Here is a 21,815-nt window from a genome sequence, read left to right on the forward strand (position 1 = left end):
AAGAATAAGGATGGATGGAGTCATGTGTAGAAGTTCATTCAAGTGAGGAAAGTTCTCTGATCGTCAATCACTTGGGAGCGGCCAGAAACGATGCTTTCACATATGGCTCAAGCAGCTCACGACTTCCGCTCTTTGACCAAGTATCCTCTGGGTAGCCTAAGTACATCCCTTTGAAGGCGAGCTAAATTGAGAAGGCGAAACTCGCCACGTAAAAAACACCCCCAATAAAAATTAGCAATCAGCCGCTGATGAGAGACCCCCCTTTTGAGGACGGCCATATCAAACGAAATAAGGACTTAATTTGAGGGCATGCACTTAGAATGTCCGGTCACTTAATTGGGAAAGTGCCGCTGTCCAACTGGTTGATGTCCTCTGGAAAATAAAGGCTGACATCACCGCCGTCCAAGAAATGCGATGGACGGGACAAGGACTGAAACGAGTAGGTCCTTGTGGCATTTACTACAGTGGYTATATAAAAGAGGGAGAGAAGCTCCGTCGCTGAGTACTATCATTCATTCCGGTGAATAAACGTCTAGCCACAATCCGCATCAAAGCGAAGTTCTTCAACATATCGCTGATTTGCGCCCATGCCCCGACGGAAGAGAAGGACGATGTNGCGAAGTTCTTCAACATATCGCTGATTTGCGCCCATGCCCCGACGGAAGAGAAGGACGATGTAACCAAAGATGTCTTTTATGAGCGCTTGGAGCGCATTTATAAGAGCTGTCCCTGCCACGATGTCAAAATCGWGCTTGGCGACTTTAACTTCAGCCTCCACGAGGAAACATCCTCAAATGGGTTGGGGCTGATCGATTTACGTCTAGCCATAATCCGCATCAACGCGAAGTTCTTCAACATATCGCTGATTTGCGCCCATGCCCCGACGGAAGAGAAGGACGATGTGACCAAAGATGTCTTTTATGAGCGGTTGGAGCGCAYTTATAAGAGCTGTCTCCGCCACGATGTCAAAATCGTGCTTGGCGACTTTAACACCAGCCTCCACGAGGAAACATCCCTAAATGGGTTGGGGCTGATCGATTGCGTTCTGGCCCGAAATGGTTATCTGTAGTACTAGTTTCCAGCATAAGAAGATTCATCAAGCTACGGCTGTCTCCGGATCGGAGAAACTATAACCAAATCGATCATGTTATGATAGACGGAAGACACGTCTCCAGTGTTCCATTCGCCCCGAGGTCCAAACTTCGACTCGGACTACTATCTTGTTGCAGCTAAGCGCACGTCAACAAACACAAGGAAGGTTCGATGTCGAGAAGCTGCAATTAAAACAGACAGCCGAACGATTTTCTACTCGGCTTGCACTCCTGCTCTCTGAGAGCACTTGTCAATAACTGGATATAAGGGAACTGTGGGACGGCATTTCAAACTCCTTACGTACAGCTGCAACCGAAACAATTGGTTGATACCGAGAGTTGAAGAGGGAAGCGAGACGCATATGCCGACAGAAAAAGAAAGAGGCCGAAATGCGTGAGTACGAAGAGTTTGATAAGCTGGCCGACAGGGGTAATGCTCAAAAATTCTACGAAAAAATGCGGTGGCTTACAGAAGGTTTCAAGACCGGAGCATACTCTTGTAGAACGCTGATATTGATATCATCGGCCTCAACATCCGCGCCGTTAGTTCTCCTTTCTCCTGACTGGACAAGTTAGCAAAACAAATGGGTCTGGCAATGAACAAGGGCAAGACGAAATATCTCCTGTCATTAAATAAACAGTCGTCGCTCTCACGTCACTGTTGAAAGTCATAACTTTGAAGTCGTAGATAATTTCGTCTATCTTGGAACCAGCGTAAACACCACCAACAATGTCAGCCTGGAAATCTATCGCAGGATAACTCTTGGCAACAGGTGCTACTTCGGACTGAGTAGGCAATTGAGAAGCAAAGTCCTCTCTCGACGAACGAAAACCAAAATCTATAAGTCTCTCATAATTCCCATCCTGCTATATAGAGCAGAGGCTTGGACGATGACAACAACTAGTGAGTCGGCGTTGCGAGTTTTCGAGAGAAAAGTTCTGCGAAAGATTTATGGTCTTTGCGCATTGGCCACGGCGAATATCGCATTCGATGGAAAGATACGCTGTTTTAGATTTGTGACGACATTGACATAGTTCAGCAAATTAAAAAACAGCRACTACGCTGGCTAGGTCATGTTATCCGAATGGACGAAAACACTCCATCTCTGAAAGTATTCGACGCAGTCCTCGYCGGTKGAYGCAGAGGAAGAGGAAGACCTCCACTCCGTTGGAAGGACCAAGTGAAAAAGGACCTGRCTTCGCTTGGAATATCCAATTGGCGCCATCCAAACGGCTRTCGTGCTATTGTTAACTCGGCTATAATCGGCCAGTAAAGAAGAAGAAGGAAAGCCTTAAGGATCTGCAACTTGGTATGTGACTGTTTTACACGAAATTTGAGATAATTTCTCCGAGAAGCAGCAGTTAGGACTACAAATCTTTAACTCTAGATATCCTCACACGCACCCACAGAAATTTACTTGYATTACATTAGACATACCAAACATCAAAGTGGGTTTATCTTTATCATCGCTTTTTTATATTCTTGCAACCAGTTGCTACAGAGTGTTATAGTTTTGTTCACCTAAGGGTTGTATGTACGTATCACCTAAAACTAAGCGAGATAGATATAGTTTTATATATTTCTAAATGATCAGAATGGCGAAAAATTTGAAATCCAGTAGACTGTCTGTCCTGTCTCTTATACACATCTAGATGTGTATAAGAGACAGGTGTTATAGTTTTGTTCACCTAAGGGTTGTATGTACGTATCACCTAAAACTAAGCGAGATAGATATAGTTTTATATATTTCTAAATGATCAGAATGGCGAAAAATTTGAAATCCAGTAGACTGTCTGTCTGTCCGACCGTCCGTGCAAGCTGCAACTTGAGTAAAAATTGAGATACCTTAATGAAACTGGRCATGCAGGTTCCTTAGTACAAAAAAAAATTACGAGTCGTAGATGAGCGTAATCAGATTACTGCCACGCCCAGAAATTGCCACTAACCGAAAAAATTTGAGCGAAAACTTGACTTATCAGGATTATCGAACATTCGGCTGACTTTACTCTATATGATTGGTTTTACACCTTAAAGTATTTCCCTGGCTTCGACTTTTGCAAGTTGCAAGAGTATAAAATGTTCGGTTGCACCTGAACTCAGTCCTTCAATAAGGCAACAGCAGATACATATATCGTATATTACTTAAGAATGTTATGTAATGATTACGAAATATTTGAGAATAAAATATACTGTKTTTGGAAATATGTTAACACAGATCCAAACCCTGAAATGGTTAATGAATTAAATAACAATAATATTTAACTAAATAATTTATTATTAAAATAAGAGAATTATAATTTTATTTGAAAGAGTACGAATATTGTTTTTGTAAAAATCGTTTTGCTGCGTTAATTATTTAGTTTATTTGGTTCAAATTTTAAATTCTAAATTCTTATTCGATTGAAAGAAAGATATGATATGATATGAATGAAATCTGTGAACTCAGCTTATTTTATTTGGAGTCCACATATTTCACTTATCATTTTGTTGAGAACGTTAAGCAAGCCCAATAAGATAAAGCTTATAAATTAGTAGTTACGATATCGAATGTTAATTATCGCTAAATTTATAAAGTAACCTGCGAATGCTTTGTAGCCCTGTGTTACCTTAGTTAATTACTGCTATTCAACAGGTCCACCATTTTGTCGCTTTACTCAACTTATACTCAAAACATATACATACATACATACTTACTTACATACATAAGTATATGTATGCCAACAAGTACGCATCCGATAAAAGAACAATAAATAAATCTTGATAATCTCTTTTTCAACTGATCCTTACCTTACCAGTTATGACTTACACTCTTCACTCGTGAGCTACTACTACTTACATACGTGGTATATAAGTATGTCTTTTTGTTATGTTCACACAGTAAGTGCATCAAACACCCCCAACTGGACTTGTGATGTTTTTGATCTCTGAGTAATCACCGTGAGTGCATATTCGTTTTTTTATTTGTTCAAAATCAAATAATACTACACTAACACATACAGGCACAAGCATTGTCGAGTCGACGAGCCACCCCAAAAAACATTTGCTGGATTAAACCAAGTTGCCTCTCGCCTCTGCCACGGCGAGACGGTAAAAGCAGTACGAAAATATTGAACGCATCCAAGTAACCTCAAACAAAATAATTGTAAGCGTGGGAAAGGCAATGAGCAGACGGTTCTCACGYGCGATTGGCACGTGCAGGGCGCACTTTTACGTCGCTTTATGATTAATATTTGTATGCATGGTTTGTACGTGTATGTTGGCTACTACGTCTTGCTTTTGCGTCGAATAACTTTTGGCCGTAATGGTCCTCAGAAGGACATACATATACATTATTACAAACAAGATATCTATGTGCACCACTTTGCTCATAAAAATATATGGAAGTTTTTAATATTCTTTACAACATTATAACGTCCATACATATGTACTCGTAGATGCATATGTACATGCATATCGTAGATGTGTATAAGAGACAGGTGCACCACTTTGCTCATAAAAATATATGGAAGTTTTTAATATTCTTTACAACATTATAACGTCCATACATATGTACTCGTAGATGCATATGTACATGCATATCGTCCATTAAATACAAAAGAGTCACAACTCAAAAGTTTTCGACATATATTTTTTCAATATATCAATTCGTAATAAAGTTATCTATCTACGCAAGAAATTTTAATGTTACACACTTAACAGGAAAATCGCCGTTGAGTGCATATTTTCAATTGTCATAAACGCAATGCTCGCGTAGTTCTTTAAAAAATATAAATACTCAGATACATGCAATGCCGTGCAATGACCTGGTATGAACGACAAGCTCAACTGGTCTTTTTTATTATCAGAAATATAGTATAATTAACGATTTCGCCATGTTTAAAAAAAAAAAATACCTATGTGCTCTATCTGAACGTTCTTTCTAAAAGATAGGTGCAATTCTGAAGCTTTTTAGACCAGATCAATTGTGACGTGTTCGAAAAATAAGAACACATATCGAACACATATCGAACACAGACGTGTATTCATACAATTTTTGCAATAGTATTTTTCTCAAATTGATTTTCGACAAATATTTGTGAATGGTTCGAGTTTTAAAAAATGCACAAGTTGGTTATAAACAACCAACGGCAGTAATCCGTTATAATACTATTTTTGTCTGAAACTACTTCTGAGATCCTTTCCAAATTTCCGTCGCAATGGCATATCCTCTTCGAAGTAAGTTAGAACTAGGTCTTCCAGATTGTTATTAATATATGTTTGATATCCATTATTTCTGAGATCCTTACAAGAGTTGATTTGCTGATTAGGCAATCATAATTTTTTTTCCTAACCAAAGTCCACTGCAGTCTCTTTTGAGCTTGCAGCGGCCACCTTTTAAATTTTATTATCATTACGCATGTAACTCTCAAATGCTTCCTTATGAATGAGCGAAATCAGAAAATAACCACACCGCCTTTCCATATAACACAATTTTTAAAGCAAAAAAAGGGATCCTTTTACTATTCTTTTAAAATCCTTTTCTGATAATATTAAGCTTGTATGTCAAAAATGGGATAAATAGGAACAATAATTTGTTTACCCCCCATATACCTAATAGAAAGATTTTTGAACTTCCTGTTGACTTTATACATACACATACTATATCGGCAAATATGTGAGTTGGCCCTAACTCTATTTAGTTGACTTTACTACTTATGTATATGTACATTGGTGGTGGTAGGTGAGGCACTTTACTAAAACTAAGAGAGCATTTTTTTCGGTAATAATATGTAGTAGTGCCAAAAATACGCGAACTACCCATGTACCCAATGAAAGAGTTTCAAACTGTCGCTGGTTTTATACCATATATAGTGGTCAAAATGTTAAATAACTATCTTAGCAAAACTTACTCAACGGTTGTGTAATGCCGAAAATATGTGAAATGGGTACACGGTTTCAACAGTCCCACATACCACATACATGTATASATTTTCCTTATTCTTACAAACCTTATTCCGAATATGCCAGTCAGTGTACGAGTTATATACATATGTATGTATTCATAAAGTTGTTTGAATTCCTATCCTTTGGTTGACGTTTTGCACCTGAAGGTATTTTCATGACTTTGATCTCAGCAAGTATAAGAATATGAAACATAGCCTTTTCTTAGTTGTTTGTATAGGCATAATTATGATTGGGTTAAATGTTATCWTCACTTTTTTTTCGTTTTAAATCGTGGCATAAATTACTTGAGATTGGCAACCTAATAGATGACACTCACGCTAACGGCCACCTTGATATACCCACAGACGTTATGAAATTTGCGACTCACTTCTAGAACATTGAACCGCATCGGAATCAACAACTAGGAACGTATTTCACTGAAAATCYCCAACGACACACATTTCATCAAAAGTCCGTATTTTTGTTTCCTTAATATGTTATGAAAATTGAAGATGATCACTAGATTCGACTTCACTTTATAGTATATGTATGTATTTGAAACAGTGCGATATCGGCAATTCCAACAAACGAGTAGACTCCCAAAGCAAGTCCGTTCCATTCGAAACCGTTGCCGTGATATCAATGGAAACACAAATTTTTAGCAAACAAATTTTTAAATTTTTTTCGCGGTAGAAATAGCACAAATATACACAAAATCGCATATAGAAATCAAACTCCACACGAATACAAAAACAGTTGGAAAAATTTGGGAAATAAATCTTTATCGATTGGGTTTGCGCGCGAAGTTTATGTGGACTAGCCTGTTTACGGTTTAATTACACTGAAGATCAGATCGAGATCSTTTCTGAAAACAAATGAAATTTCAAATATTATGTTTCGTATATGAATGTATATGTATGTAGTATAGTATATGTATATTTATATAGTAGTGGTACAAATTAGAGGAGCGCTGAGAAGAAATATATATATATATACTATATAATGCAAAAAAAGGAATAATAAGTACATATTATTGCTTAATTTAAGACACAATTTCATTCTTAGATACATACAAGTATGTACATATGTACTATATGTTAGGTAAAAAGTTTGTATGTATGCATGTAAATATAAGCTATACGAGTATATCCGTTGCAGGTAGATATATGAACAATGTTAACAAATAGAATACTATTAAATAYTTGTAATAATACATTGGATTCACAACTTCACGATTATGCAATGCAGCGTTGCTTTAAACCTTGGACCGACACAGATTGCCACCAGCGAATTGGCGTCGCTCGTTGAGGGAGCTGCCCAGCAAGTCTTCATCCAGCCACGTTTCCAATGTCGTCGAACTGGAGCGAAAGCTAGACTTCTGCGACTCACTATCTAATTTAAATTGAGAAACMCGTTTTTCACTTGAATTATTCCAGTTCATATCCGTGGAATCATTCCAACTGTCATCGATGTAAAAATCATCGTCCAGCGAGTTGCCATTGATATCCCATTTAACAACRGGCATCAATTTATCAAAGCGGTCACGCTGCTCTCCTATAACCACGCTTTCGAATTTTCCCGGATTCTTAATTTCCAATTTCATTACATTTATAGGCACATATGCGGGTATATTTTGTGGAAAAGACTGGACGGCTGGTGGTTGACGCATACTGCCGCCGTTGTGGTTGCGTTTTGCTTCGGCGGTATTGCGAGTGCGTTTTGGTGGATCATTGAGCGGATCGGCGTTTGGTGTGCTCTCATTGTGTTTGTTATCATCAACGTTGTCTAAGCTCAAATTGGACGGAGTGCGACGGAAATAGCGTATATGCTTTTTATATTGCACTTTTTCGAAGACAGTGGAGTGTGTAGTGATTTCGGGCTCATACACTATTTCATCAGAAACAGTGTCGCCGCGCGGTTGCTCTAATCGTTGAAATTCATAGCCGTCARAGGTTAGAAACAAGCGTGTCGTCAGACTTTGCAGCATCGTGTTACTCTCGATATCGGTTAAACTTAAATTTTCTACGTCAGCCTCGTATGCCGATGATGTTTCGTAGTCTTGGACGGTATTATTTTCTTTGAAATTACATTTTTGATTACTAGTTTCGTTTTCCTGGGTATATTGCGTTTTTCGTAATGACGGTTCTTCRTAGTGCGAATGCGCGTCGGGATTATCATTAAATATTTCGTCTTCTTCTTCAAGTTTTATAGCAGACATCGGTTTGAAAGGAGTCATCTTGCGAAATATCTAAAACAACAAGTATATTTAGTGAAAATGCATCAATTTATAAAAAGAATGGATAGAAAAAAGTTAAACAAATTACTCATCAAACATTGAAATTAAACAAACCTTAACATTTTGTTAACACGTTAGACTTAAAAAAAAACAAGTAAGGAAGGGCTAAGTTCGTGTGTCACCGAACATTTTATACTCTCGCATGATAMAGTGATAATCGAGATTTCAGGCGTGGTTGTGAACCGATTTCACCCATATTTGGTACATGTCATCAGGRTRTTAAGAAAATATTATATACCGAATTTCATTGAAATCGGTGCAGTACTTCCTGAGATATGGTTTTTGGTCCATAAGTGGGCGACGCCACGCCCATTTTCAATTTAAAAAAAAATCCTGGATGCAACTTTCTTCTGACATTTCTTCCGTAAAATATAGTGTTTCTGACGTTTTTTGTTAGTCGGTTAATGCACTTTTAGTGATTTTCAACATAACCTTTGTATGGGAGGTGGGCGTGGTTATTATACGATTTCTTCCATTTTAGACCTGTACATGGAAATGCCTRAAAGAAACGACTCTATACAGTTTGGTTGACATAGCTATAGTAGTTTTCGAGATATGTACAAAAAAGTTAGTAGGGGCGGGGCCACGCCCACTTTAAAAAAAATTATGTCCAAATATGCCCCTCTCTAATGCGATCCTTTGTGCCAAATTTCATTTTAATGTCTTTATTTAAGGCTTAGTTATGACACTTTATAGGTTTTCGGTTTCCGCCATTTTGTGGGCGTGGCAGTGGGCCGATTTTGCCCATCTTCGAACTTAACCTTCTTATGGAGCCAAGAAATACGTGTACCAAGTTTCATCATGATATCTCAATTTTTACTCAAGTTACAGCTTGCACGGGCGGACGGATGGACAGACAGGCATCCGGATTTCAACTCTACTCGTCACCCTGATCACTTTGGTATATATAACCCTATATCTAACTCTTTTAGTTTTAGGACTTACAAAAAACCGTTATGTTAACAAAACTATTATATTCTCTTTAGCAACTTTGTTGCGAGAGTATAAAAATTGTAAATTTTGAACACACAAAGTACAAATTTCGATACTTTGTAAAAKTTGGATTATTTACATATGTAATTATTTAGTATAGTCATGGGTGTTGTTACAAATTCATATATAAATCAATATAACATTTTTTAATGAAGTTAATTTTATTTATTGCATATATTAAATAAGCAATGACAAAAATGTTTTCGAAATGTTTCTTTGCTTTTATACAAGTTCTCAAACCCCTTGGCCATTTGTTTTTTTGCACCCTCGAGAAATATTTTACAAAACTTGCATGGAAAGTTATTACTTATACTTAATGCATTCATTAAAAATTATTTTGAATTGTTTATAAATTAGTTGTCAGAAATGGACTAAAATCGAAAACTGTACCCCAATACTAGTTTTCATACTGCTATAAATTGAAAATTAAACTAGCTAGAAATAAGGCAATAATGTTATTAGATTCTTGCAGAGTATGTATAATAGTTTTGTTCACCTAGGTGTTTTATGTACGTATCACCTAAAACTAATTGWGAGAGATATAGGGTTATAAATGATCAGGATGACGAGACGAGTTSAATTCCGGGTGATTGTCTGTCCGTCCGTCTRCCTGTCTGTGTAAGCTGTAACTTGAGTAAAAATTGAGGAAGAGAGAACGAGTTCCTAGATGGGCACAAAAYGCCATTAAAAGAAAACCCATAAAGCGCCATAACTAAGCACTCTAGACGCTACCGGGAGCCGGGATAAAAATTGGCGTAGCTATCAGTTTTATYTATCGGACAACAACCACGTCTACTTCCCTAGAACACAATTTTAAATTCCATTTGATTCCTTAACTTTCTAGTATATATGTAAATCAATATGCAGTTAATACCTGTATAACGAGATAAAACTTTGCACGAATAGAGCCTTGATRTATGCCACCATATGACAAGAAGTGAAGAAGTCCAAATCAGGCTAAAACTAGGTATCCGAATATGTGGACCCCAGCTCCAATGGTTGACTTTTTTCGACAAATATTGGTCAATGTATGAGATATATATTAGGTCTACAACTTTGCCTTCGCCATTTTTTTTTTGTTTTGTTTTGTAAATTTAAGGCTTTATTGTATAAAAACGGCCCAAAAGTGTTTTCCCTCATTTCCTCAAAAAGCAATGCTTTATTAACACACGAAATGCTTTATGATCCATTTTTTTGTAAACTAACACAAGTTACTTTACAAAAATTCTATATTTTTTTAATACATAATAGAAATCATATAGATGGTAGTAGTAGAGTAATAKTATTATCTATGTATGTGTCAGCCTCAGCCCACTTTTCATGGAATTAAAAAAAAAGCAAAATTTCCCGCAAATGTCGAGAATTCGGCTCAAAAAGTGGCATTTTCAGTTAAGAATAAGTTTGGGATGCAAACAGATCTCTACAAATATTTTGTCGGGTTAATGTTGACACAAATGCCCAAGACCGATATAAAACGATTTAATCGATCAGTACTTGACCCTAGATCTAYTGGAAAACGGCGGAAGCAAAGTTGTAGACCTAGTAAATAAATTCAGTGATAATCCATTCCTGATAARGGTATGTCAGTGTGTTTAATCGGGTGAATACCTCCCTTAGCTTCCATATACCTAATACAACGACTTTCGAACATCCAAGAGGCTTTATACCGCATATATCGATCAATATGTGAGTTATCTTAATAAAATTGAGAGAGCTTGTTTTTCTTATTACGATGCATCTTTGTGCTTAAAATTAACAAAATCAGGTGAAAACTCGCCCTACACCCCACATTACATAAGCCCATGTACCTGAAGGTACTTCCCTGACTTTAATCCTTGCAAGTTGCAGGTGTATGAAATGTTCGGATACACCCGAATTTAGGCCTTCCTTGCTTTTTTAATTTAAGGTCATTTAGCCCTTCGGCTATCTGCCCACTTTTAGATTTGTAGGCACTGGTAACTATAGACAGTTGATACTTTTCTCTACATATAAGAGTTTGTTTGAATTTGAATGAGAACACGCACACATATAAAAATATTAACCTTGGCTGCACCGGAGCTATAATATCCAGACAATATTTATTATATAGCGAAAAGCAATTTTCACGTTCTTTAAGGTTCGTTTTATGTAAATTCAAATGACAACGTCAATACCTGATTTTTTTTTTTTTTTGTTAAACTTTCGGGGCGTTTCACCGGGACAAATATTAACCATTTGAATGAGGCAAGAAATGCCATTACCATCAATAGTAATTAGTTCTGGAAGGAGATCGTAAATAACTACACAGATGTCCATTAAGATAACTGAAAAATTGTCCACATGCTCTGCCTCGAGTTCGGTGGAAGAACCGAAAATCATTTTATGAAGTACAGGGCGCTTTCCAAAGTAAACAGGACTTAAAAAAGGAAAAATCGTTTTTTCGGCAAAATCAATTTATTTTATTCAAAGGAGACTATCTCCTTCTGTTTCAATACAKCTTTTTGCACGGTCCAAAACCATGTTCAAAGAGTGTTTTAGCTAGTTGGCCGGTATGGCCGCCAGAATGCCAGTGCAAGCCTTTTGAATGGCCTCTACATCTGCATAATGCTTCCCTTTCATGGGTAAATTCTTTCTTCTAAAAAGGAAAAAGTCTCACAAACATACTGGCACTTATATCGCGACAACTTCACTTCTAATCCATGAAATGTTATGAAATTCTCACTGGACAATCGATAAAGATAGCATATTCTAACGCACTAGTCGAAAAAGTCCTGTTTACTTTGGAACGCTCCTTGTATAAGGGAGCTTGGTAATGAGTGGACCAATTTCAACTGTTTACGCCAACAATGGCTAAGTGTGAAATTTAGTTGAGTAGTTGTTAGACTATGGTATTTCACCTAAATGGGGGAGTATTTTGTTGAGTGTGAATTTTAGAGCTTCTAGGGCTGTCTCTTATACACATCTAGATGTGTATAAGAGACAGATTTTCAATCATTAATTAATCAACGAATTGCGAAAAAAATAAATAATCGAATTAATTAAAAAAATATATTAATTCAATTGATTATTAATTTTAATCCCTTTTTAACAGCTTTCAAAACCTGTCTCTTATACACATCTAGATGTGTATAAGAGACAGACTATTTACTTCTGTTCTGTTTTCCAAAAAAATATATATATATATATATTTTCTGTTAGCTGCAATTAAAAAAATATATTAATTCAATTGATTATTAATTTTAATCCCTTTTTAACAGCTCTGGTTAAAACACAAWTTATGCAATCAGGTAAGGWAGGCCAAGAGAGACAGTTAAAACTTTAATAAAAGCCGTCAAATTTCAAATTACGATTGAATTCGACCTTTAAAGAAAACTCTGACAATGATCAAAMGCTTAATTAAGGAGATTCTCCATTTGTGACAAAGTATAAAACATAGATACGTAATTACACATCTGAGTCCAATCGGCACAATAATCAGTCAGCAATATTTTAGCCAGCCATTTTTAAAGTCCTTATATTATCAAAAAAAATTATATATTAGACCAAATTSTAGACCATAGGCTTTTCAATCCATGTAAGAGATTAGTTAACTTCAGCTAAAAATTGTTTTGACCTTATCAAAACAGGAGTGCAATATTATACAATARCACTTTGTTGTATAATCGAGGCACCGTTCGCTACTGTGAAGAAAGTCTTCAACATAATTAATAGAGATTGTTTTAAGCCCTCAGGTCAAGTTAACCCCTTGTAGTGCGCTACAAGGCACGAARGACATTAATGGGTATGCCAAATCTTAATGTTTGGTTCAGCTTGCACTTAACTCTTCYAAATGTTTTTATGATAATGTTAGGTAAGACAAGCTATGTTTCTATTTTACTTCTCGTTTTTAATTTACGCTATTTTTCTTATCTTATTGTTATTGATTTGTGTTTGCTGTCCAAGCGTTCACGCAAATTCATTGTTTACTATATGTTACACGTGAGATTKTCACATTCATTACAAATAGCACATGCAATCACGTGCTCACCTACATACCGGTGTTCAGTAGGGTACTAAAAAACTGACGTCCACCCGACTCATTATTGCACATTCTGAAAGTTTTGTTTTCGTTTTCGCTGCTTTTCTATTATTGATTTTTTCACAGACACCAAACTTACACTTTTTTCCTAACCGAACTATTGTATAATTACTCACCTTTAAACACGACTTTTTCGTTATTTTCAATAACTGTGCCATTCTTGGATATCCTTAGGTTAATCGACAGTATGCAACAASAACATTCCAGCAAACACTTGTCTTACATACTTCCAAGCCTTCATATCCYCTCGTATCCTAGTAAAATCTGGATTCTGTTGCACTTTGTTAAACCTCGTGGTCTGAGTGTATCAGTCTAAGAAAGCATTAGGCGCCGACAAGGAGCCATGAATGTCAAGGAAAATGTGAAAATATTCCGAAATTCCAATCACGACTTAACGATTGGCCTGCTGGTAATCGCAAAGTCTGAGCAAATATTTACTAATGCTGCCGCCTGTAACCGCTTGGTGCCACTGAGGCCATTGCGTAGTCGTATGACTTCGGCGACATATTGGCACGCATAAATGCATGGAGCTGTGGGTGATAAAAGCTGTCAAAAAGGGACTCCACTGACACATAATGGTCACTGTGCTTCATTGATAGACTCGCATGGCACATATATAGATACATATTTATATGATTTAGTTGCAGCGCAGGCGCAAAAAGGTACGCATCATAATAACGTAAGGAAGAAGAAACTGCTTTGCCACAACGAAAATGCTCGAGAAACACTCGTTTTTAAGCTTCCTAACTTAGTAAGTTCATAAAATTATTTTTAGAAATTCTGGCTATTATATTTATTTATGTAATATGCATGAAAGTATGWAAATATAGATGTATAAGTTTAAAATATTTATAATACTGAGTTTTACTCTCTCTTGCTACTCCGAACATTTAACGAAATTAGCTAATTCAATGAATATTTGCGGATTCGATCTGGCATATCTTATTCACAACTGTATTGTAATCATAATGAGCTACACATCCATGACCTGTTTGAAAATGTATTTRAATGTTTTTGGTAGCAAATTGATTGATATTTCCAAATGTTGGAGTGTCCAATCGTTAAGCTTTGTTATTATGTTTGTACGATACAAATTTCAGCTGCATTCATTATTAACCTGCTGTAGCAGTCGCTAAGGTAASGTGTGTTGTTATGAGCTTGGCGATTTTCGTTTGGATCATATAATTTGTTCATGAATTCTTGGGCAGAACCATTACTATAACGATGACTCAGCCTCCATATRGTATTTCCAAAAAAAAAAAAATWACCTTAAACGTGAGTCATCTTACAARATTTTGAAAGCGACGACATTAATGTCGTCATTTTGAGAAAAATGTATTTGAAATTCACGTCAGTTTTTGATCATCCCTGGTATTGACCCGATTGTATCCATTGTTGACAATACAACATACCATTACCAAAAAAAAAAATGCTTTCTGCGTTTCAGTAAGATAACYTAAATATTGACCACTATGTGGTATAAAGTCAAGCGGAAGTTCGAAAATTCTTATATTAGGTAAATGGGGGCAAGTAGAAGTATTGAGCATAGTTGTCATGGATATACTCTTTTCGAATTTCAACCCAGTCTACAATTTAATTGATATTGGCCAATTTGTTGCTGCAATATAGGTTTTCACCTAATTGTGGGCGGTGCTACTTCAATGCATACATTCCTGAACAAATTTTTAGATCCATATTCTCTGAAATAAGTTTAGAGAAAATTTTATTTTATAGAATAAAAGTCGCAAGTCGTACCGCTTTAATACACATATGTATGTTTATACCTATTGTACAACAACTTTGTTGTTGGATTGCATACTAAAATAAGTTTACGCAAATTYAAMTCTGAACGCTATGTTTTCGGATTGTTAAAACTTATAAATTTAYGAGACTATGTGAAACCCCTGTATACATGGTAAGTCCATATTTATCTCCATTGGTTTCAGATGTTTTATTTACATTTACATAAGCTTAATCAGAATTAAGATTACTTAAAAAGGAAAATAGGTCGTTTTGGAAGATCATGATCTTGATTTCGATCGCTATAAGCTACAATGGTTCGGTAAAAAGAATATGTACATATATTCGGATTGGACTTGATTTTGATCGGTCAGTTTGTATAGCAATTCCAAAGTGRTCCGATATCGGCGGTTCCGACAAATGAAAAACTTCTTAATGAATAAAGGATATGTGTAATATTTCTGATCTTTATCTCTAAAACTGAATGACTAGTTCGTATATGTACAGATGGATATGGCCAAAACAATTCAGCTCGTCATTATACATTATAAAGTCCTCGACATTTCCTTTTAGGTGTTACAAACTTCGYGAACTTAATGCACCCTGTTCAGTGCATAACCACGATAACAAAATGCAATCACCTTTGTTAGCATTCTTATACATTTCCTATTGGGAATGCATTCGTTATTAAATACATATACGTATATTTACTAATATACGCGTCTTCAATATTGAAAATATTTAAGTGATAAGAATGCGTGTTTMTAATATTGAATTTCTAGGTTTAATCAGATCGCGTTCATATTTTGCGTTGTTCAGACTTGACGCAGCAATCATGTACAAATTCGGGGAAATAAACTCATACGAGGGAGTTTTAGACCTTAAGGGAGTCGTTAAAGAAGTTGACGTTGAAGAAATGGAAGAGGCGTTAAATATCTGCGATCTTTCTACTCTCTCCCAAAAGTATAAAACCTGGATTAAACATATGCCGCGTGTCAAACCTTATTATGGTGAGATATGTACATWTGTATATACGTTTATGTTCAATTGATTACGAATAATTTTCAACAAGTAATATTTAGTATTACTACATGTTTAGCAGCGACTGTGTAATTCAGTAAAAATACGCAAACATATAAATTTTAGGATGATTTTTGTACATAAAAATTCATAAATATACTTATGTACATAATAGGTATAATTGCATATGTAGAAAAATAGTTTTACGAAGACATATTCTCAAAAATATTTAAATCATAGGTGTATTTATGTGAATTTTAAATTTAAGTGGCTTAAGTTAAAATCATATGTCTGGGTAAAATCTTATACATGCGGTCTAGTTTTGAATAAGTTGGTCACAGTATCTTTAAATACCACTAAGAACCAAGTCAACCTAAACTATCATTTAAATTGCCCATAGCGAAAGTGCCATGTTCTTTATAGCTTARGTATTTGAAAGTTTTTAGTTTTAAAAACAATTTTTCTAGACTTTTCATTGATTGCTTGTGAAAAGTGCTTTATTGCCATTTGGACGAATCCTTTTTCAAATAAACTTAAGGTTCTTAAACACCAATTATAATTATTACATTATTTATTTTTGAATCTTCTACACTCATCATTGAAATGTTTCCAAACTGCGGCAGGTGCCTTAAAACAAAAGAYACACAATATCGTCGAAAGTTGGTTATTTCTTTACTTGAAAATGTCAAGAGCCAAAGACACTTCTTCATTTTTGTTTTGCAGCTGTTAAGTGCAATGACGATGCCTTGATTGTGAAGGAGCTAGCTGATTTGGGAGCCGGGTTTGACTGCGCTTCCAAAAATGAAATAAAACTTGTAAGTAAATGCCGATTAACCAAATAAACATATTCAAACGATTTGACATAGGCCCTGGAAGCGGGTGCCAAATCCGAAGACATCATATTTGCCAATCCTTGCAAGCCACCGAGTCACCTCCAGTATGCTAAAGAGAAAAATATTATGGCAAGCACTGTGGACACTGAATTCGAGATCTATAAAATTTTTGAGCACTATCCGGAATCAAAGTAAGGCAATAAGTCTGATGTCTACTTGTATAATATGATAAAAAATATGTCTATAAGCAATATGATTATGGTATGTTTGGGGAAAATATTATATTTCTACTTACAGTATTAATTATAAAGAACACAGTCGCCGTTGCTCGAATAGTTAGTGAAATACGCAAGTACGTACACTTCTCATAAAACCTAAAACTCGTACAAACACTTTAGTTTTCTAGTTTATTTGTTGCTAATACGTATACGAGTATCTGCACACAGTTGGCTGAGTGACTGACTACCATTACAAAGATCGTAGCATATAATCTCCGGCGAGCTAAATTTTAAGTATTAAAATGGTATTTTCTTTTCTTTCAACGGACGTCTCGGGAATGCAAGGTCAAACTTTTCGCGAGAATTTCAAAAATAAAAAAAGRTTCTTCAAAGTACACGATGCGTTCAAAATTAGCTTAGAATTTGTGGAACTTGGTATTTTACGCATACCGTCAATGGTTTTAACAAAGTTTTTAATACATTTTGGATTTTTATTAATAATTTCTCTTTTACTTACACAATGAGCAACGACGTCATACTTTTTGATTTTGTATCAAATAACTTGGATAATGATTAAAAACTTTGAGGAGAACAGACTCACGCGTTTAAACCAATATCTAGGAGTTCTTGACAACACTTAGGATCAGTGGTTTAACAGTTCAATTGTGATTCTCGAAACCTGACCAAATCTTTTGCCAATATGGAACTTTTTATGTTTTTAGTTGAGTATGGGCTTATCATTAAAAAYGCTGTTGACTGTTCAAATGAATAACATATGTACATACATATATAAAGGATACTTTAAGACATTCGCTTTCCAAGGCATGTTCGGAATATTGGAACAATAGAATAAAAATCAAGTTACGTCATCCCTTGGTAAACTGTACGCATAGAGTTATAGACTCAATGTAATAAATAATATTYCAGATCCTGTGGAATGTTTAAGTAAACCAATTTAATGTGTGTCAGCTTCCATTTAGGTTATGCTCTTTGAAGGTTTTCAACTCTTTAATAATATTTTTAAATTAAACCAATCTCTGTATTTCCATCTATTATTTTATAAAATTTCCTCTTTGTTTTTTTGTTTCAATAATAGTCAAGAAAGAAAATTTAACGTACTGTTTACCCAATAAACTTGAAATATTTAGAAAAAATTGGTAATAACCATGAAATAACCTTAAATACTACCTCAGTATGTCAAAAAATTTTCTAACTGCTTAGGAATTTTATTTTAAGTTTGGTGATACGTTTTCGGTGTGAGGCCAAAGTAGCACAATGCCCACTGGGCGATAAATTCGGGTGTAATGCTGAAGAAGATGCTGCGGCATTGATGCTCCTCGCAAAAAGCTTGGGGCTTTCCGTGAGTATAAAATTTAAACTAAATTCAAAACCATACCAACCAAAAATTAATAWCGAATACACCAGGTGATAGGAACCAGTTTTCACGTTGGCTCCGGCTGCAGTGACTATCCAGCCTATAAGCGAGCCATTGCTACAGCAAAAAATTTGTTCAAATTCGGAGAATTGCTTGGTTTCGACATGAAGTTTTTGGACATTGGAGGTGGATTCCCAGGGGCTGACGATAATAAATTTTCTACTGTGAGTACTGAGCTAGACATTAACATTATTTTTCAATTTCTTATTTATACTAATGAATTTTTATTTTCAAGATTGCGGAAATTGTCAACATGTCTTTGAATAAATATTTTCCGGACGAAAAAGTTGAAATAATTGCCGAGCCTGGTCGCTTCTTCGTAGCTTCGGCCTACACCCTGATTTGTAAGATTCACGCCAAGCGAGAAGTGCGAGCCGGTAAGAAGGTGGATGTGAAAATGTACTACATAAATGACGGTGTATATGGATCGTTCAATTGTGTTTTGTATGATCATCAAGAAGTCACTGTGGAACACTTCTTGGTATGAAAAATATTCATTGTGATTTCATAACAGAATTTAAGGAATTAATATACCTTTGTTAGGAGGAAGATGAAAATCTTAAAAAGTTCAAGACTTTAATATGGGGTCCCACCTGTGATGCATTAGACAAAGTGTGTAACTATTCTAAGTTTAAAACGTCTCGGACCAAACATAAATCAATTAATATTCTTATCTTCTTTATCAAAATTACACAGATCATTGAGGATGCGTACTTGCCAAATCTGTCGTGTGGAGATTTGATTGCTTTTCCAAATATGGGCGCATATACGGTGCCGATCGCAAGCCCCTTTAATGGATTCATGGTGCCGAAGACATTATATTTTAAAGCAATTTGATATAATAACCACAATATTCTTCTTTTTATTTTAATTAATAATTGCTTAATTTTCTAACGGGGCTCATATTTAAATTCTGTATARAAGTTAAATATATACAGCACGTCACTGCATTAATATTTCAGCGTAAGGTTGTTCCAGTGATATTAATAATATATGTATATAACGCAGGTTACTATTATAGTTAAAAAAATATACCATAATATCGGCCGAGTTACGCCCAGGATCAAAAAACAAGAGAATTGTCTCGAGTATTTCATGGAGTATAATCAACAAATAATTACAGTGATCGTCCAATACAACGAACCTTATTCGTAATTAGAAAACTTTTAATCGAATGAGTTTTTTTTACCTTCAATAAAAAAAATCTTTTTCAATAACATTAAATACATTCAGTTTAAAATATACAAGAATGGATATAATATAATTTAACGAAAAAAGTTTAAAATTTATTTATTTTTTACAAAAAAAAGTCTTCAATTCGCGCCTCTTTTTAACAATTTCCAAGCTTTTTTATTGCAATTTATTGCAAATACCTTAGTACAACATTTTTTGATATTGATCGCCTTCTTCTTCGAATCATACAGAAACATAATATAAGATATTTCTCTAACAACATAGAATGCCTTGACAGTTTTTCTCAAGAAAACGAAATTGAGATGCATCATCGAAAGAGTTAATACGTTTTAAAAATTATGCGATACTATCCGCTCCATATTCAATAATTTTACACAAAAGGCAATTTCTGAAACGATGTTTCACTAGTCTAATAAAGTTTTTATTGATCGGTTAAATCAAGGGCGTAACATCAAGTGGCTTAAAAAGTGCCCAAATCTGTCTGTCATCGGTAACATGTTCGTTTTCAATTGATGGCTTGGAGAATAATCCAATATTTGTCCATTTATCAAAAAATACAATAACTTTTAAAACAAAAATTACTAACCAAARATTTCGTTTTTTTAAACATACCTGTGGAACAATTTTAAAGATAAAAGTAGTCAATAAAGTATACATCGAGTTGATATAAGTTTCGGGTAGAAATTTGTTTTTAAATGGTCTCCAGTTACTGGTACTCCATTCGAAATTAGACTTTCTAAACTTTAACGAAATAGAACAAACCGCACGAAAAAAGTATTTGAACTGACTGAATTAAGTCAATGGAAACTTGAAAATTTTCATTTATTTTTTCCGCAGTTGGTGTACAACAGTTAACGAAACTTTYGCTTTTGTAAATTATGCGAAGTTCAAGATAAAAATATAACAGCATTCGCAATATCGTTCAATTAAAATTCTTTGCGTACGTAATTTACAAATATTAGTAAGACAATGACAATGGTTATTTAAACCGAAAATTCGGCATAAATACCAATTTATGTAGAACAGCAAGATCAGCAACTTTTTAACGTCTTTGAGAATACGTAAGAAAAGAAGACAGTACTTAGTAAGAAAGTTGATTCCTCAACTTACCYTATACATACGCCCAATTATAACATGAAGTTACCTTTTAAATTGTGCATTATGTAACAGAAGGATATAGGCTGAAATATAACAATAACCAACACGAAGTGTCACATTTTCATAATAATTGTACAAAACTGCCTTATATCGACAATTTTATCAATTTCGACGAGTTTTATGTGATACATGTAACCGTTATGTTGCTATTGCTGTTTTATAAAGGATTTATCAAAATCTCTTATATTACAAAGACTGAAAAAATGCTCACAACTGTCGTTAAGACTAAACAGGCTGTTCTTTATTATTCTTTAACTCAATACAGGTATATTTTTAGTAACATTTTCATTTCAAAAACGGAACGGAATTCGAGTAATATGCTTATCACATTATCAAACTAGGAGCTGCCAAATCTGACCCTATTTGATAAAGCTGCTCATTAGTTTGCTAGCATGTAGCATATACGTAAAACATGTTACTCTAATTACAAAAATTAAATAATAATTTAGACAAGTTTTAAGATTAAACTAAATAAAGATATAAGATTAATACATTTGTATATTGGATGCCTGAAATGATAATGTGAGTACAAAATATTATTTTAACTTTCATAAATCTTACTTAAATGAAATTTCAAAAATTTTCAATATGTTTCAATTCCTACACTTGTATATTTGAGTGTATAATAAAATTATGTTTCTGAGTACAAACATACAACCTTCGATTATTGACCCAACTGTTTTGAAAATATTTTCATATYTTCGTTTCTCAAAGATTCTATGCCATTACTCATTACAATGCATATATTTTATAGAGCTTACTCGTAAAAAATTTAAATACTAAAAATGTGTTGCCTTATATTTTAATTGTACATACGAGTATGCGTTTGTATTTACTTACATATGTATGTGTTCGT

General features: G+C 34.8%; 2 protein-coding genes across 4 annotated transcripts; one reads left to right on the forward strand and one right to left on the reverse strand.

Annotated features, from left to right (window-relative positions):
• Positions 1–6,974: 6,974 nt before the first annotated feature.
• LOC108965542 lies at positions 6,975–21,765 on the reverse strand. Of its 2 annotated transcripts, none has more exons than XM_018928036.1 (2): positions 20,414–21,765; positions 6,975–8,263 (listed from the first exon to the last, which is right to left on the reverse strand). In XM_018928036.1, the coding sequence occupies exons 1-2, from the start codon at positions 20,456–20,458 to the stop codon at positions 7,271–7,273; spliced, it is 1,038 nt and encodes a 345-aa protein (XP_018783581.1). In that variant the 5' UTR covers positions 20,459–21,765; the 3' UTR covers positions 6,975–7,270. The 2 variants fall into 2 exon arrangements, with proteins under 2 accessions (XP_018783581.1, XP_018783582.1); XM_018928037.1 differs by lacking the exon at positions 20,414–21,765 and adding an exon at positions 13,478–13,657.
• On the forward strand, positions 15,904–19,568 carry LOC108965541 (ornithine decarboxylase 1). Of its 2 annotated transcripts, none has more exons than XM_018928034.1 (8): positions 15,904–16,111; positions 16,845–16,936; positions 16,988–17,145; positions 18,394–18,532; positions 18,598–18,771; positions 18,843–19,088; positions 19,151–19,219; positions 19,304–19,568. In XM_018928034.1, exons 1-8 carry the CDS (start codon positions 15,937–15,939, stop codon positions 19,442–19,444), a joined length of 1,194 nt encoding a protein of 397 aa, XP_018783579.1. In that variant the 5' UTR covers positions 15,904–15,936; the 3' UTR covers positions 19,445–19,568. The 2 variants fall into 2 exon arrangements, with proteins under 2 accessions (XP_018783579.1, XP_018783580.1); XM_018928035.1 differs by having other exon boundaries at positions 15,905–16,111; positions 18,409–18,532.
• Positions 21,766–21,815: the final 50 nt, after the last annotated feature.

This window comes from Bactrocera latifrons, unplaced genomic scaffold, assembly GCF_001853355.1.
Source record: "Bactrocera latifrons isolate USDA-ARS-PBARC rearing strain unplaced genomic scaffold, ASM185335v1 scaffold_141, whole genome shotgun sequence".
In the NCBI taxonomy this organism is placed as follows: domain Eukaryota; kingdom Metazoa; phylum Arthropoda; class Insecta; order Diptera; family Tephritidae; genus Bactrocera; species Bactrocera latifrons.

Bases quoted from the DNA above. Each gene is read 5' to 3' on its own strand.
- LOC108965541 (XM_018928034.1), top strand. From the start codon at position 15,937: ATGTACAAATTCGGGGAAATAAACTCATACGAGGGAGTTTTAGACCTT. The intron at 16,112-16,844 runs GTGAGATATGTA...TTTGTTTTGCAG, and splicing joins GCGTGTCAAACCTTATTATG to CTGTTAAGTGCAATGACGAT. The intron at 16,937-16,987 runs GTAAGTAAATGC...GATTTGACATAG, and splicing joins CCAAAAATGAAATAAAACTT to GCCCTGGAAGCGGGTGCCAA.